The sequence below is a fragment of the Orycteropus afer genome, unplaced genomic scaffold, assembly GCF_000298275.1.
Source record: "Orycteropus afer afer isolate SDZICR_OR568_19922 unplaced genomic scaffold, OryAfe1.0 scaffold00196, whole genome shotgun sequence".
NCBI lineage: Eukaryota > Metazoa > Chordata > Mammalia > Tubulidentata > Orycteropodidae > Orycteropus > Orycteropus afer.
In genome coordinates this window covers 5,366,425-5,382,532 of record NW_006921783.1, presented here as the reverse complement: position 1 = coordinate 5,382,532, position 16,108 = coordinate 5,366,425, and the positions used below count along the sequence as shown (strand labels likewise).

The following is a 16,108-nucleotide window of genomic DNA, read 5'->3' as shown; positions in this document are numbered from 1 at the left end:
CACCTGAAATGCTCCTTGGAAGCGAGAATGGCCAGACTTTGTCTCATCTATTTTGGTCATGTTGTCAGAAGGGACCATTCCTTGGAGAAGGATGTCATGCTTGGTAGGGTGGAGGGTTGATGAAAGAGGGGGAGGCCTTCAACGAGATGGATTGACACAGTGGCTGCGATGATGGGCTCAAGTATAGCAGGGATCGTGGAGCTGGAGTGGGATCAGGCAGTGTTTTGTTCTGCTGTGCGTGGGGTCGCTATGAGTTGGGAATGACTCGATGGCACCCAACAACTAACAACAACAAATTGAAGTGGCATTCATAGTCACAAAGAATGTTTCAAGATCTGTCCTGCAGTACAGTGCTGTCAGTGATAGGATAATATTCATACACCTATAAGGAAGACTAATTAATACTACTATTATTCAAATTTATGCATGAACCACTAAATCAACAATGAGGAAATTGAAGATTTTTTACCAACTTCCGCAGTCAGAAATGAACGATACATGCAATCAAGATGTATTGATTATTACTAGTGATTGCAATGCAAAGGTTGGAAACAAAGAAGAATCACCAGTGGTTGGAAAATATGGCCTTGGTGATAGAAATGATGCCAGAAATCACATGGTAGAATTTTATAAAGCCAACGACTTATTCATTGCAAATACCTTTCTTCAACAACATAGACAGTGGCTATACATGTCTACCTCAGCAGATGGAACACACAGGAATCAGGTCAACAACATCTGTAGAAAAAGGCAATGAAGAAGTGTAATAGCTTCAGTCAAAACAAGGCCAGGAGCTGTCTGTGGAACACACCATCAGTTGCTCATAGGCAAGTTCAAGTTCAAGCTGCAGACAAAACAAGTCCCTGAGAGCCAAAATATGACCTTAATTATATCCCACCTGAATTTAGAGACCATCTGAAGAATGGATTTGACACATTGAACACCAGTGACTGAAAACCAGATGAGTTGAGGAATGACATCAAGAATATCATCCATGAAGAAAGCAAAAGATCATTAAAAAGACAGAAAAAGAGAAAAAGACTAAAATGGATGTCAGAAGAGACTCTGAAACTTGCTCTTGAACAGAGAGTAGCTAAAGCACATGGAAGAAATGACAAAGTAAACGAGCTGAACAGAAAATTTTGGCAGCTTGAGAAGACAAATTAAAGTAGTATAATAAAATATGCAAAGACCTGGAGTTAGAAAACCAAAAAGGAAGAACACACTTGGCATTTCTCAAGCTGAAAGAACTGAAGGAAAAATTCAAGCCTCGAGTTGCAATATTGAAAGAGTCTATGGGAAAAATACTGAATGCTGCAGGAAGCAACAAAAGAATATGGAAGGGAACACACATAATCACTGTACCAAAAAAAAATTGGTCGATATTCATCTATTTCAGAAGATGGCATATTATCAAGAACCAACTGTATTGAAAGAAGTCAAAGCTGCACTGAAGGAATTGGTGAAAAACAAGGCTCCAGGAATTGATGGACTATCCATTGGTATGTTTCCACAAATGGATGCTGCACTGGAGTTCCTTACTCATCTATGCCAAGAAATTTGGAAAACAGCTACCTGGCCAAGCAACTGAAAGAGATCTATATTTATATCCATTCCAAAGAAAGGCCAAATAGAATGTGGAAATTATTGAACAACATCATTAACATCACACCAAGTAAAATTTTGTTGACAATAATACAGAAACAATTGTAGCAATATATGGACAGGGGACTTCCAGAAATGCAAGCTGGATTCAGAAGAGAACGTGGAATGAGGGATATCATTGCTGATATCAGATGATCTTGGCTGAAAGCAAAGAACACCAGAAAGATGTCTACCTGTGTTTTAGTGACTATACTAAAGCATTCAACCATGTAGATCATAACAAATTATAGGTAGCATTGCAAAGAATGGGAATTCTAGAACATTTAATTGTGCTCATGAGGAACCTGTACACAGACCAGGAGGCTGTCTTTCAGACAGAACAACGGGATCCTGCAGGGTATAAAATCAGGAAGGGTGTGTGTCAGGGTTGTGTCCTTTCATCATACTTATTCAATCTGTGTATGCTAAGTAAATAATCTGAGAAGCTGGACTATATGAAGAAGAACATGGCATCATGATTGGAGGGAGACTCACTAACAAGCTGCTTGCTATACGCATATGACACCATCTTGCTTGCTAAAAGTGAAGATGACTTGAAGCACTTACAGGTGAAGATTAAAGACTGCAGTCTGCAATTTGTATTACACCTTAACATAAAGAAAATGAAAATCCCCACAACTGGACCAAGAAGCAGAATAATGATAAATGGAGAGAAGATTGAAATTGTCGAAGATTTCATATTATTTGAATCCACAGTCAACACCAATGGAAGCAGCAGTCAAGAAATGAGATGTCATATAGCACTGGGCAAATCTGCTGCAAAAGACATCTTTAAAGTGTTAAAGAACAAAGATGTCTCTTTGAAGATGAAGGTGTGCCTAACCCAAGCCATGGTATTTTCAGTTGCCTCACATGTATGTGAAAGATGGACAATGAATAAGAAAAACCAAAGAAGAGTTGATGCTTTTGAGTTGTGGTATTGGCAAAGAATACTGAAAATGCCGTGGATTTCCAGAAGAATGAACAAATCTGTCCTAGAAGAAGTGTGGCCAGAATGCTCCTTGGAAGTGAGAATGGCCAGATTTCACCTCACCTGCTTTGGTAATGTCAGAAGGGACCATTCCCTGGAGAAGGATATCATGCTTGGTAAAGTGGAGGGTCAGCAAAAATGGGAAAGACCCTCAAGAAGATGGATTGACACAGTGGCTGCAACAACGGGCTCTGGTATAGCAAGGATTGTGAGGATGGGAGTGTTTGGTTCTGTTGTACATAGGGTTGCTATGAGTCAGAGCTGACTAGATGGCAACTGACAACACAAGGAAGACCAGTTAATACTACCATTATTCAAATTTATGCACCAACTACTAAAGCCGAAGATGAAGAAATTGGATATTTTTACCAACTTCTGAAATTGACCAAACAAGCGATCAAGATGTATTGATAATTACTGGTGATTGGAATACGAAAGTTGGAAATAAAGAAGACTCATCGGCAGTTGGAAAATATGGCTTTGATAATAGAAATCACACTAGAGATCACATAGAGTTTTGTAAGACCAAGGACTTCTTCATTGCAAATACCCATTTTTAACAATATAAATGATGGGAATACATGTGGACCTCACCAGATGGAATACATAGGAATCAGATTGACTACATCTGTGGAAGAGGTGATTGAGAAGCTTAATATCATCAGTTAAAACAAGGCCAGGAGCTGACTGTGGAACACACCATCATTTGTTCATATGCAAGTTCAAGATGAAGCTACAGATCATTAAAAATAAGCCCATGGGAGCCAATATATGACCTTGATTATATCCCACCTGAATTTAGAGACCATCTGAAGAATAGATTTGATACATTGAACATCAGTGACAAAAGACCAGACAAGTTGTGGGATGACATCAAGACATCACCCATGAAGAAAGCACAAGGTCATTAAAAAGACAGGAAAGGAAAAGAAGACCAATATGGATGTCAGAAGAGACTCTGAAACTTGCTTTTGAACAGAGTAGCTAAAGCAAATGGAAGAAATCCTGAAATAAAAGAACTGAACAGAAGATTTAAAAGGGCAGCTCAAGAAGACAAAGTATTATAATGAAATGTGCAAAGACCTAAAGTTAGAAAACCAAAAAGGAATAACACACTTGGTATTTATTGAGCTGAAAGAACTGAAGGAAAAATTTAAGCCTTGAGTTGCAATATTGAGAGTCTATAGGCAAAATATTGAATGATGTAGGAAGCATCAAAAGAAGATGGCAGGAATACACAGAGCCATTGTATCAAAAAAAATTGGCCGATGTCCAACTGTTTCAGAAGGTAGCATATGGTCAAGAACCAATGGTATTAAAGGAAGAAGTCCAAGCTGCACTGAAGGAATTGGCAGAAAAACAAGGTTCTAGGAATTTACAGGATATCCATTGAGATGTTTCAACAAATGGAGCAATGCTTGAGGCGCTTACTTGTTTATGCCGAGAAATTTGCAAGACAGATACCTGGCCAATTGACCGCCTATCCCCAAAAAGGTGATCCAGCAAAATGTGGAAATTATCAAACAATAGTATTGATAAAACATGCACATAAAATATTGCTGAAGAGAATTCAATCATGGTTACAGCTGTATATTGTGAGAGAACTTCCAGAAATTCAAGCTGGATTCAGAAGAGGATGAGGAATGAGAGATATCATTGCTGATGGCAGGTGGATCTTGGCTGAAAGCAAAGAATACTAGAAAGATGCCTACCTGTGTTTTATTGACTATGCCAAGGAATTCAGCTGTGTGGATCATAACAAATTATAGATAACATTGAGAAGAATGGGAATTTCAGAACACTGAATTGTGCTCATGAGGAACCTGTATATAGACCAAGAGGCTGTCATTCAAACTGAACAAGAATATACTGCATGGTTTAAAATCAAGAAGGGTGTACTTCCAAGGTTGTATCCTTTCACCATACTTATTCAATCTGTATGCTGAGCAAATAATCTGAGAAACTGCAGTATATGAAGAACACAACATCAGGATTAGAGAAAGAACCATTAACAACCTGTAATACGCAGATGACACAACCTTGTTTGCTGAAAGTGAAGAAGACTTTAAACATTTACTGATGAAGATTAAAAGAGTACAGTCTTCAGTATAGATTGCACCTTAACATAAAACGAAAATCCTCACAACTGGACCAATAAGCAGCAGCATAATAAATGGAAAAAAGATTGAAACTGTCAGGGAGTTCATTTTACTTGGATCCAGAGTCAACATCCATAGAAGTAGCAGTCAGGAAATCAGATGTCATGTTGCACAGGGAAAATCTGTTGCAAAAGACCTCTTTAAAGCATTAAGAAGCAAAGATGTCACTTTGAAGGCTAAGGTGCACCTGACCAAAGCCATGGTATTTTCATTTGCCTCATATGCATGTGAAAGCTGGACAATAAATAAGGAAAACCAAAGAAGAGTTGATGTTTTTGAGTTGTGGTATTGATGAAGAATACTCAAAAGTACCATGGAATGCCAGAAGAACAAACAAATCTTTCCTGGAAGAAGTGCAGCTGGAATGCTCCTTGGAAGTGAGAGTGGCCAGATTTTGTCTCACTTACTTTGGTCATGTTGTCAGAAGGGACCATTCCCTGGAGAAGGATATCATCCTTGGTAAAGTAGAGGGTCAGCAAAGAAGGGAAGTCCCTCAATGAGATGGATTGACACAGTGGCTGCAATGATGGGCTCAAGCGTAACAAGGATTATGAAGATGGCACAGGACTGGGCAGTGTTTCATTCTGTTGTACATAGTGTCCCTATGCGTTGGAACCAACTCTGTAGCACCTAACAACAACATTTTGTTTATAGGAGAAGATCAATCAGAGTTGTTGCTCCATGATTTCTTGTAGTTCTGGACTAGACTTTTTAATCCTTTTTAGGCCTGTTTTTTCAAATTAGAAATTACCATGTTGATCAGAGGAAAAAAACTAAAAATACACCTTATAATAAAATCATACTAATCTTCTGGGGCTCATCATTCAATATTAGAAGAAATAAGATTATAGAAAATTTTAATTTTGACCAGAGATGACAAATAAGTTGGTAGTAGGTGCTAGAGCACTGTGATAAGAAAGGCTCTGTGGGACTTCCGGTAAGATGGAGGAATAGGCAGACAAGTGACACAGACCCTCTTCAACAAAGAAAAGAAAAACAAGTTGACAGAGATAAAGAATATAATCCTGGAGCCCTGAACTTTGAAAGGAACTATACAGAAGTGGATTAGGCACCAACTAGTGGAAAAATCTGAATGAAAACAGTGAGTACAGAGTCGATCAGAGCTGCAAACTGTCAGCTACTCTGACGGGACCAACAGCCTGAATACTTCCAAGAGGTGTTGGGACCTGAAAATTGATGAAAAGAGCAGCCCTGGTCACCAAGAGCTGCAGGGATGACTGCACTGTTGGCCTATGACTAGGAAGGGAAACAGCAAGGAGGGAGACAACCTGAGCTGTTGACTTTCTGCTGTCCAGAGGGCGCAGCCCTTTTGAGTGTTTATGTGGAACAGCCATTTTGGATTTTTATAGTGACTGAGGGCACAGCCATTTTGATTGTTCATAAGTGGTGGCCATTTTAGATATTTAAAGTGACCAAGGGCACAGCCATTTTGAATGTTTACAGGTGGTGACCATTTTGGATTTTAAAGTGATAGCATTCTTATTTGAATTCCAGGGACCTAAGAATAGGCTCTGTTTTCCAAGGTCAGCAGGGACATATGAGAGACTGTCAACAGGAAAGGAGACAGGTGGTGAGTATATAAGTGCTGTATAGTGAATAGAGGAGCATAGCACAGTACCCTACCTGCATAGATAACATACAAACAAAAAGAAAACGAAAATCATGGGCAAGTCACTCCAACATAAAATCACCAATTAAATATAAAGACAAAAATGTCACAATGCCTCAGAAACAACAGTGCATCACAGTTCACACAAAGAAGCAAGATAAAGCAGGAGAAACAAGGGACCAGGATACAGACCCAAAACACATCCCTGAGGAAGACACAGCATTGGAACTCCCTGATAAAGAATTCAAAAGAATTGTATTTAGGTATCTTCAATGAATTGAGAGACAGATCAAGGAAAACACAGAGAAAACCCTAGAACAATTCAAGAACAAAATGACAAAATAAATGAAAAATTAGAAATGATACAAAGTGTACACACAGACATCCAGAAGATTAATACTAAATTTTCAGAAATAGATAAGACATTGAATGGGCAGAAGAGCAGAATTGAATCAATGGAAGACAGAATTGGTGAGATTGAAGGCAAATACCTGAACACTTCTTTGGAAAGGGATTAATCAGAAAAAAGATTAAGACAAAATGAAGAAAGCCTAAGGTTCATGTGGGATGCCATCAAAAGGAATAACCTAAAAGGAACATATAATTCCTATGTGTAATCGGAATTCCAGAACAGGAAGAGACAAATAAAACCACAGAGAAAATTGTCAAAGATTTCTTGGAAGAGAATTTTCCTGGTATGATGAAAAATGAGAATATATCCATTCAGGAAGTCCAACGAACCCCAAACAGGATAGACCCCAAAAGAAAATCATCAAGACATATCATCATCAAACTCACCAGAACCCAAAGACAAAGAAAGAATCATGAGAGCAGCATGGGGAAAACAAAAAGTTACTTACAAGGGGCAACCAATAAGACCAACCTCAGATTTCTTGGCAGAAACCATACAGGCGAGAAGACAATGGGATGGTATATATAAAACACTGAAAGAGAAAAATTTCCAACCAAGAATTATGTACCCAGCAAAATTGTCCCTCAAATATGATGGTGAAATTAGGATTTCCAGATAAGCGGAAATTAAGGGAATTTGTTAAAATTCACCCAACTTTACAAAAGATACTAAAGGGAGTCCTTTGGACAGAGAAACAATGACAGCAAACAACAACCGAAACCAACCCAGTTATGGAAGTATCCAAAGTAAATAAGCCTACAAGATTGTAAACAGTGAACCAGAGACATCAATTAACAAATGAAGACAACTGCAAACCAAAAAGAGGAAAAATAACTGTGTTGTTATAAAACTTCTAGATGGTAGGGGTGTCAAGACAACTACAAGATAGAACGGACTGTTTTAAACTTGGGAAGAAAACTATAAATCATACAGTAACCTCAAAGAAAAATGATAAACCTTCACATCAAAATAAAAAAGAGGACCAGCACAAATATGTAGCAAATACTAAAACAATAGCAATGAAGAAAGTGATAACATGATTCATAGACAAAATGAGCTCAGCATAGAAAATTATATGGAACAAAGAAATTGACACCACGAAAAAGCACATAGCAAAAATGATAGCAACAAATTCATATTAGCCAATAATTACATATCTGGCAAAGGACTTATCTCTAAGATTTATAGAACTCCAATGCCTCAACAGCAAAGGGATTAACAACCCAATTGAAAAATGGGCAGAAGACATGAATAAACACTTCACCAAGGAGGATATTCAGGTGGCTAGCTAATACGTGAAGAGACGCTCACAATCATTGGCTATCAGAGACATGCAAATCAAAACAAGATACCGTCTCACCACAGCACTGATGGCAAGGTTCAACGAGACAGAAAATAACAAATGCTGGTGGGGATGTTCAGAGACTGGGACACTCATACACTGCTGGTGGGACTGTGAAGTGATACAAACACTATGGGAAACAATAAGGTGATTCCTTAGAAAGCTGGAATTGGAAATACCATTTGACCCAGCAATCCCATTACTAGGTATATGTCCTAGAGAGGTGAGAGCCAGGACAGGAACAGATATATGCACAATTGTGTTCATTGCAACATTATTTATAATAGCAAAAAGATGAAAACAACCTACATACCCATCAGCAGAAGAGATGACCAAACTATGGTACATACTCATAATGGAATGCTATGCAGCACTAAAGAGTAGTGTAGGGTCTGCAAAACACCACATAATATGGATGAACTTGGAGGATATTATGCTGAGTGAAATAAGTCTATTACAGAAGGACAAATATACCGTTAGTTTGTTGTTGTGGAGGGCCAAGGAAAGGTTTATATATGGAGGGAAACTTTCTTTGTTGGTTGCCAGGGGTGGGAGGGGAGGGGAGGGAACACTACAAAAAAAAAAAAAATGCATTGACCCATGTCACTTGAGTTTTGTATATTTCACAGTACGTAAATTATTTTTCAATAAAATGCATTTAAAAAAGAAAAGAAAAAGAAAGGCTCTGCGGCCATGCTTGGGTGGAAAGAGTGCAGTGCTTGATAGTTGGTATAGATGGTATTTGGTATGGGCAGTAGTCACAGAATTAAAGAGTGCAGCATGTGTGCTAAGGATTTCTGGTAGCACAGTGCCTGAGGCATCTGACTGCTAACCAGACAGTTAGTGGTCCAAACCTACCAGCCAGTCCACAGAAGGAAGACTGGGCAATCTACTTCCGTAAAGATTTACTGCCTTGGAAGCCCAATGAGGGTGGGTGTGAGTTGGAATTGACTCCATGGCGGTGGGTTGTTTTTTTTTTAGCATGTGTGTCAGAAGTTTGCCATGCTGCAGTAGGTAATATTTGAGACCCATTCTTAACTTTCCACATTTACAAGCTTAAAGTCTGGCCTTGTGGCATTCATACTGCATAATTGTCTTGTTTTTGTGATTAGTTGCCATTGAGTCAGTTGTCACTCATGGCATCCACATGTGTGCAGAGTAAAACTGCTCCATGGAAATACCCATTCTTAATGCTATAAATCTACAAAACTGGACACCCTGTTTAATTTTAGAATTATTGGATACCTAATCTTTTTGCCTTAGTGAGTATTATTGATGTTTTGAGAGTAAGAGAAGGAACCTATCAATTTCTAATATTCTGAAGATGAGTCTACTCCTGGTGGGGAATCTAGATTTAAAGCAGCTGTGTTGAGCCAGTGGCATAGTGTCTGTTTCAGGCACCAAAGTACACTACTGATTTATAACCTGTCAGGTAAACCCAAGTTCAGAGATGAAGGAAGTTGTTCTGCCAAGTCTTCAAACTGTGTGGTGGTTCCTAAACTCTGTTGTACCTAATAGTTACCTAGGAACAGAGGTGGACACATATGTTGTGATTCTGAACTCCCACAATTTAGGGGAACCTTTTTAAGAAAAAGTATATAAATTTTAAAAGCATAAAATTGGATACAAGACCTTGGATTGAGCCCATGGGCCCTGAAGCTTAAACTTCATTAGTTTCACAGTAAATCCACCTCTTATTTAGGGAGCTTGTTAAAACTCTTAAAAACAAGATTCCTGGCCCTACTTAGACATTCTTATATCTGAGATCTAGAAATACATATTTTCAGTAAGTACCCTATTTTGATACTGCTGGGCTGACATTAGGAAATCAGTCATACCTGCCTATTTCTTGACACATTGAAAAATTATCCACATTTGCTTCAAAATTGAGGCAAGCTCCTCTTTCCCCGGTACTTATGTATTAACCCCATTTTCTCCAAGCAGATGTTGTAAACTATGCAGAGAATACTTTCCTTCTCAGGCTGAGAGTCAGGCTTGGCTTCCTGTGTCCCAGGTTGCTGGTCTTCCATGCTGGCTCCCTTCCTTTGCCTTCTCCACAACTGCTGGCATTGGCACAGCTCTCTGGCTCTCAGGCATTGACTCTTCAGGGGAAAGATGACTGGTATTAGCATGAAGTGGCTTGATTTGATTATGATAATGCATTTGATTATCTACTAAACATCATGTCAGGCCATTTAAAGAAATCATCCCCTCTTAAAAATTTTTTTTTTTTGGTCCTGTTGGATCCTTCCTTTCTAGTGAATGCCCAAGTATAGCAGAGGAAAGGAACTAGTATTTAGGGAGCATCTTTTAGTTAGTTTTCATAACCACCCATAAGAGACACATATCATGAGTCCCATTTTACAAATGAGGCAACTGAGATTAAAGAAGTCAAATACTTTCCCCAAAGTCACTAAGCCACTGAGTGTGAGTGACAGGTCTATCCAAACTCAGAAGTCTTTTTCTTTCTCATTATGCCATGTTGCCTGTAGAATAGAAGGAGATCCTCATAGACCAAGGTGAAGGACCCAGTGCATCAGCAAACTTACAGGGCAAGGGACTTCAAAAATGACAAACACTATAATGGTGATTCCACTGAGCAATAGGGCAACAGCAATCAGAAATTTAACCACAGTGCTCCATTTCCGCCTCTTCTCTAGGCTCTCATCTGTTTCTAAAAGGGGAGGGAGGAATGGAAGCAGGGAGAAAGAAAATGTGAGAAAGGGAAGATACTGATTCTTTGATTTGAAGGTCTCCTGGCTCACAAGACTAATAGAGCTCCACCTGATTCAGAGCCAGAAGATGAATTTCCAAATCTGACTCAGAGTCAGGAGTCAGGTAAGCATCTTGGGCTCAGCTCTAACCTCTTTTGCATCCTCTTCCTAAGGAGTCACCTTCCCTGGGATTTGGGAGTTTTTATAATCAAGTACAGCTAGTTTTTACACTCAGGAAAAAGAGGGTGAAGTGCATGGAGAGTTCTCAATTCATCTTTAACAGCAGCCCTCTCAGGGTTCCTACTCTTCTGCTGGGAGACATTATATGTGATTAGAAAATCTTCTTTCCTATGTACCATTCTTTTCGCTTTACTGGGGCAGGAGTAGGAGAAGAGGTGAATTGGCACTGCTTCTGAGTCATAAGCCAAATCTGAGGGTAGATGACTCATATGCAGTTTGTTATTACTTATCTCATATTTGGTTTTCCCCTGAAAGAACTGAGATGTAACCCAAACTGTGATCTTACAAGCAGAATTTGAGCCCTGGCCAATTTTGTTGTTTTTGTTAGGTGCTATCTAGTTGGCTCCAATTCACAACAACCCTACATGCAATAGAACGAAACATTGCCTGGTCCTGTGCCATCATCACGATTTAAGGAGCCCTGGTGTTGCAGTGGTTAAGTGCTCAGCTGCTAACCAAAAGGTAGGTGGTTCAAACCCACCGGCCACTCCATGGAAGAAAGATGTGGCAGTCTGCTTCTGGAAAGATTACAGCCTTGGAAACCCTATGGGGTAGTTCTACTCTGTTGTATAGGGTTGCTGTGAGTCAGAATTGACTCTGCAGCAGTGGGTTTAGTTTTTTGGTTTTTGTTTCTAAAAATAGTGCAGATGAAAACATACACTTGTTTATTGTCATGACTGTTATGATTGTTTAGCATTGAACTGTCATTTGTGTATACGTATAATGGCTGGTATTACCTACTACATGAATAAGATTTATCCTGTTCCAAAATCTGACTACAGGTGAGCTTACTTGAGTGGAGGTAAAGGATCATTGATGGTGTCAACCTTCAAAAATATCTATGACTGTATTTGTAGAAAAGCTGATTTTCCCATAAGAAATGGAATTATTTCAAGTGTAAATTCTGTGTAGTTTCTCAAGCTCCAGGAAAATCCTAGAGACACAAACTAATGTTGGAGCTAAGAAATGTTTCTTTTTCTTTTCTTTCTTGTCTCACCCCTACTTATTTTGTACCTTGTTGTTTCGAAGGCCTCAAATACTCATCAGTACTTGTAATTCTCTCCCCTTCTTTATTCCCGGGAGTTGTGGAAATGGTAGTGATGGAAAAAGTCTCTGATGAAGCCACCATCACTGGTTGGACCTTACATTGGGAGATTCCTGGTAAAAAGGCTATAAAATAAGAAAGAAACAACAAAGGACAACTGAGAAAACTTACTCTGCCTTTGATTTTCTTGACACAAAGCCTGTCTCGACTCCACTGATACTACATTTCTAACTGTGGCCCAATGGCCTGTCCATGGGTTTAGTTTGTTGGCACAAAGTGATGCCAAGAATAAATGAGGATAGAGATATTAATAAGAGATACAGATTGACCCCCATAGGGCCTTAGACTAAAGTAGGATCAGACTATACCTTGATTGCCTATAATTCTTAAGGTCATAATAATAATAATAAGGATTAAGGGTGTAACACTCTGTAGTGTTTTATGTTTGTGTGTCAACTTGGCTGGGCCTGGTTGAGTGGCTGGGCAGGTGGTGGTAGTTATTCCCCATGATGAGACTGGCAATCAACTCCATGGTGGGATCTACCACAAGCAGCTGAGTAGCTGCTTTGGGTATGTGGTCTGCTTCCCGTATATAAGAAGTAGTTTTGGGAACGGTCTCTAGCTTATGGAATCTTGAACATGTAGCCTTGTTGTTGTTCAGCAGCCTGCCATGCTCTGCTGACCTTGGGACTTACAGTGGACTTGAATTAATGGCCTGCCGTGTGACTTGGTAATATTGGGACTGTGCCTTTTTACTTGTCAACCTTGGGCTTGGCAGTCTCAGCAGCCAGCAGCTATCTGAGTGAAGAAAAACCTCTAGCTTCTGTAGGCCAGGAGCTGGAGGCAGAGCTGAAGCCCAAGGCTGAGGGGCTTTCACCCAGCCCCTAGAGCCTGGCCCTTTGAATTTGGACTTAAAGCCTCCAAACTGTAAGAGAATAAACTCCTATTTGTTAAGGCCATCCCATTTGTGGTATATTTCTTGTCAGAGCGGCACTCGGTAACTAGAACACACTGTTTAAAGTTTCTGCCTTTAAAGAAGTTGCCTCCAAAGTCCAAGGAAGAACATGAAATATTACTTGCCTTAATGACTGCTTCAATGCTAAGTCAACTTTGGAATCTAAGTTAAGTACTCTTGAGAGAGGATTGGGGAAAGCAGAAGGAGCCCAAAGAATGAAAGGTCACCACATTTTCATTCATTCAGCACTGCTGAATGTTAGGCACTGCTTCAGGTACTTAGGATATATCAGTTACTTATTATGCTTATTGTTGTCTGCTTTCCTGTTCCCTGCCACTCCACTCTCCCTTTCTTTCACTATTCCCTTGCTAGTATAGGAGCCTAGAGTAGGGGTAGACAATGGTTGGACAACCTGGCGTATAGGGTAGGTCTCATTGAGAATGTGAGATTTGAACCAAGACTCAAAAGAGGTAGAGGTGAAGGAGTTAGTGAAGCAAATACCTGGGGAAGTAGTGACAAGCTGATATCTGGGGAAGAAGGCATGGCTGGAGTAAAGGTGGAATGTGTCTGGCATGTTAGTGTTTTAGAGGAATGGCAAGGAGATTGGTGAGACTGGAGCAGAGTAAGCAAGGGCAATAATGAGGATCTAGAGGAAACACACTCTTGCCCCCCCACACTCCATTTCCAGTAGAGCAATCCTTTAAAAGCATAAGTCATCCTGTCACTTATGCTCAAATTACTGCAATAGTTCCCCCATTTCAATCAGAATAAAAAAACATTAAACTATCGTACAAGGTCTTGTCTGCTAGATAACTAAGCATTAAGATGGAACATATTGATATATACAAACACCTCATTCCCAGTGATGATGGAATTCCAGTATATATTTTTCTTTGGCTAAGGATATTTGGACAAGAATGCCCCACTTTAGGACATCAAACTCAATGGGTATACTACATGATAATATTGTTCTACATCCTACTTTGGCAAGTAGCAACTGGGGTCTTCAAAGCTTGTGAGTGGCCATCTAAGATGCAACAATTGGTCTCTCATCTGGAGCAAAGAAGAGTGAAGAAAATCAAAGAGATATGGAAATAATTAATCCAAGGGACTAGTGGACCATGGGAACCTCAGCCTACATGACCCTAAGACCAGAAGAACTTCCACACACTCCGAAAGGGGTCAAAATTGGAGATCCTGGATAGAGTGGGAGAAAAATATGGAGCAAAACTCAAAATTATTAAAAAAAAAAAAAAAAAAAAGACCAGATTTATGGGTCTGATTTAGACTGGTGACACCCCTTAGACTATGGCCCTTAGTCACCCTTTAGGTCTATAACTGTGGCTTAACGTCTAGCCAAACACTAGGCTTACAAGGTGACAATTATACCAAGTAGGTATACTCCTTAGAACAGTTAATCTTGGGAGATTAGAAGGGCAGCATTTGTGCAAGGAAATAGCTTAGAGGGAAGAATTGTGTAGGAAAGAAGGACGCAGGTAACCACAGGGAGGGAGTGGGAAGAGAACTGTTCCATTGTGGGGACTGCAATCAGTGTCATGAAACAAAATGTGTATGAACTGTTAAATGAAAAATGAATTTACTTTGTAAATTTTCACCCAAATCACATTAAAAAAAAAAAAAAGCCCAACTTTAAGGAGATATTAAAAAATCCAAATTTATGAAATGGATAATTTATGAAATGGTTATTTATAGTACCATAAATAGGATTAGAAGGAATATACAGAATCACTGTACCAAAAAGAGTTGACTGATGTTCAACCATTTCAGGAGGTAGTATATGATCAAGAATCAAGAGTTTTGAAGGAATAAGTCCAAGCTACACTGAAGATTTTGGCAAAAACAAGTCTGCAGGAATTGATGGAATAGCAATTGAAATATTTCAACAAACGGATATAATGCTACAGGTACTTATTTGTTTATGCCAAGAAATTTGGAAGACAAGCTACCTGGCCAACCATATCCATGCCTATTCTAAAGAAAGGTGATTCAACAGAATGCAGAAATGATCAAATAACATGGTTAATGTCACATGCAAGTAAAATACTGCTGAAGGTAATTAAAAAGCAGATGCAGCAGTGTATCAACAGGGAACTGCCAGAAGTTCAAGGTGAATTCAGAAGAGGACCTGGAACAAAGAATATCATTGCTGATATCAGATAGATCTTGGCTGAAAGCAGAGACTACTGGAAATATGTTTACTTGTGTTTTATTGACTATGCAAATTCATTCAACTGTATGGATCATAACAAATTATGTATGGATAACATTGTGAAGAATGGGAATTCCAGAACATTTAATTGTATTCACGGAGAGCCTGTATGTAGACCAAGAGATAGTCATTAGAACAGAACAAGGGATTACTGTGTGGTTTAAAATCAGGAAAGGTGTGCATCAGGGTTGTATCCATTCACTATACTTATTCAATGTGTATGCTGAGCAAATAATCCAAGAAGCTGGATTATATGAAGAAGAATGTGGCATCAGGATTGGAGGAAGACTCATTAACAACCTGTGATATGCAGATGACACAACTTAGCTTGATGAAAGCGAAGAGGGCTTGAAGCACTTAAGAAAATCAAAGATCACAGCCTTCAGTATGAATTACACCTCAACATAAAGAAAACAAAGATCCTCACAACTGGACCAATAAGCAACATCATGATAAATGCAGCAAATTGAAGTTGCCAAAGATTTCTTTTTCCTTGGCTCCACAATCAACGCCTGTGGAAGCAGCAGTCAGGAAATCAAATGACATATTGCATTAGGCAAATCTGCTCCAAAAGATATCTTTAAAGTGTTAAAGAACAATAATGTCACTTTGAGGATGAAGGTGTGCCTGACCCAAGCCATGATATTTTCCATCATCATGTGTGAAACCTGGACAGTGAATAAAGGGGACTGAAGAAGAATTGATGCTTTTGAATTTATGGTGTTGGTGAAGAATATTGAATATAC

General features: G+C 39.2%; 1 protein-coding gene across 1 annotated transcript in view; it reads right to left on the bottom strand.

Annotated features, from left to right (window-relative positions):
* The window catches only part of CUNH17orf78 (chromosome unknown C17orf78 homolog), a 48,320-nt gene that overhangs the window by 7,992 nt on the left and 24,220 nt on the right, over window positions 1-16,108 (bottom strand). Inside the window, exons 4-6 of the mRNA XM_042781928.1 lie at window positions 12,147-12,302; window positions 10,728-10,852; window positions 10,134-10,280 (exon numbers count right to left, since the gene is read on the bottom strand). Coding sequence (XP_042637862.1) covers window positions 10,134-10,280; window positions 10,728-10,852; window positions 12,147-12,302 — 428 coding nt within the window. The remainder of the gene's footprint in view (window positions 1-10,133; window positions 10,281-10,727; window positions 10,853-12,146; window positions 12,303-16,108) is intronic.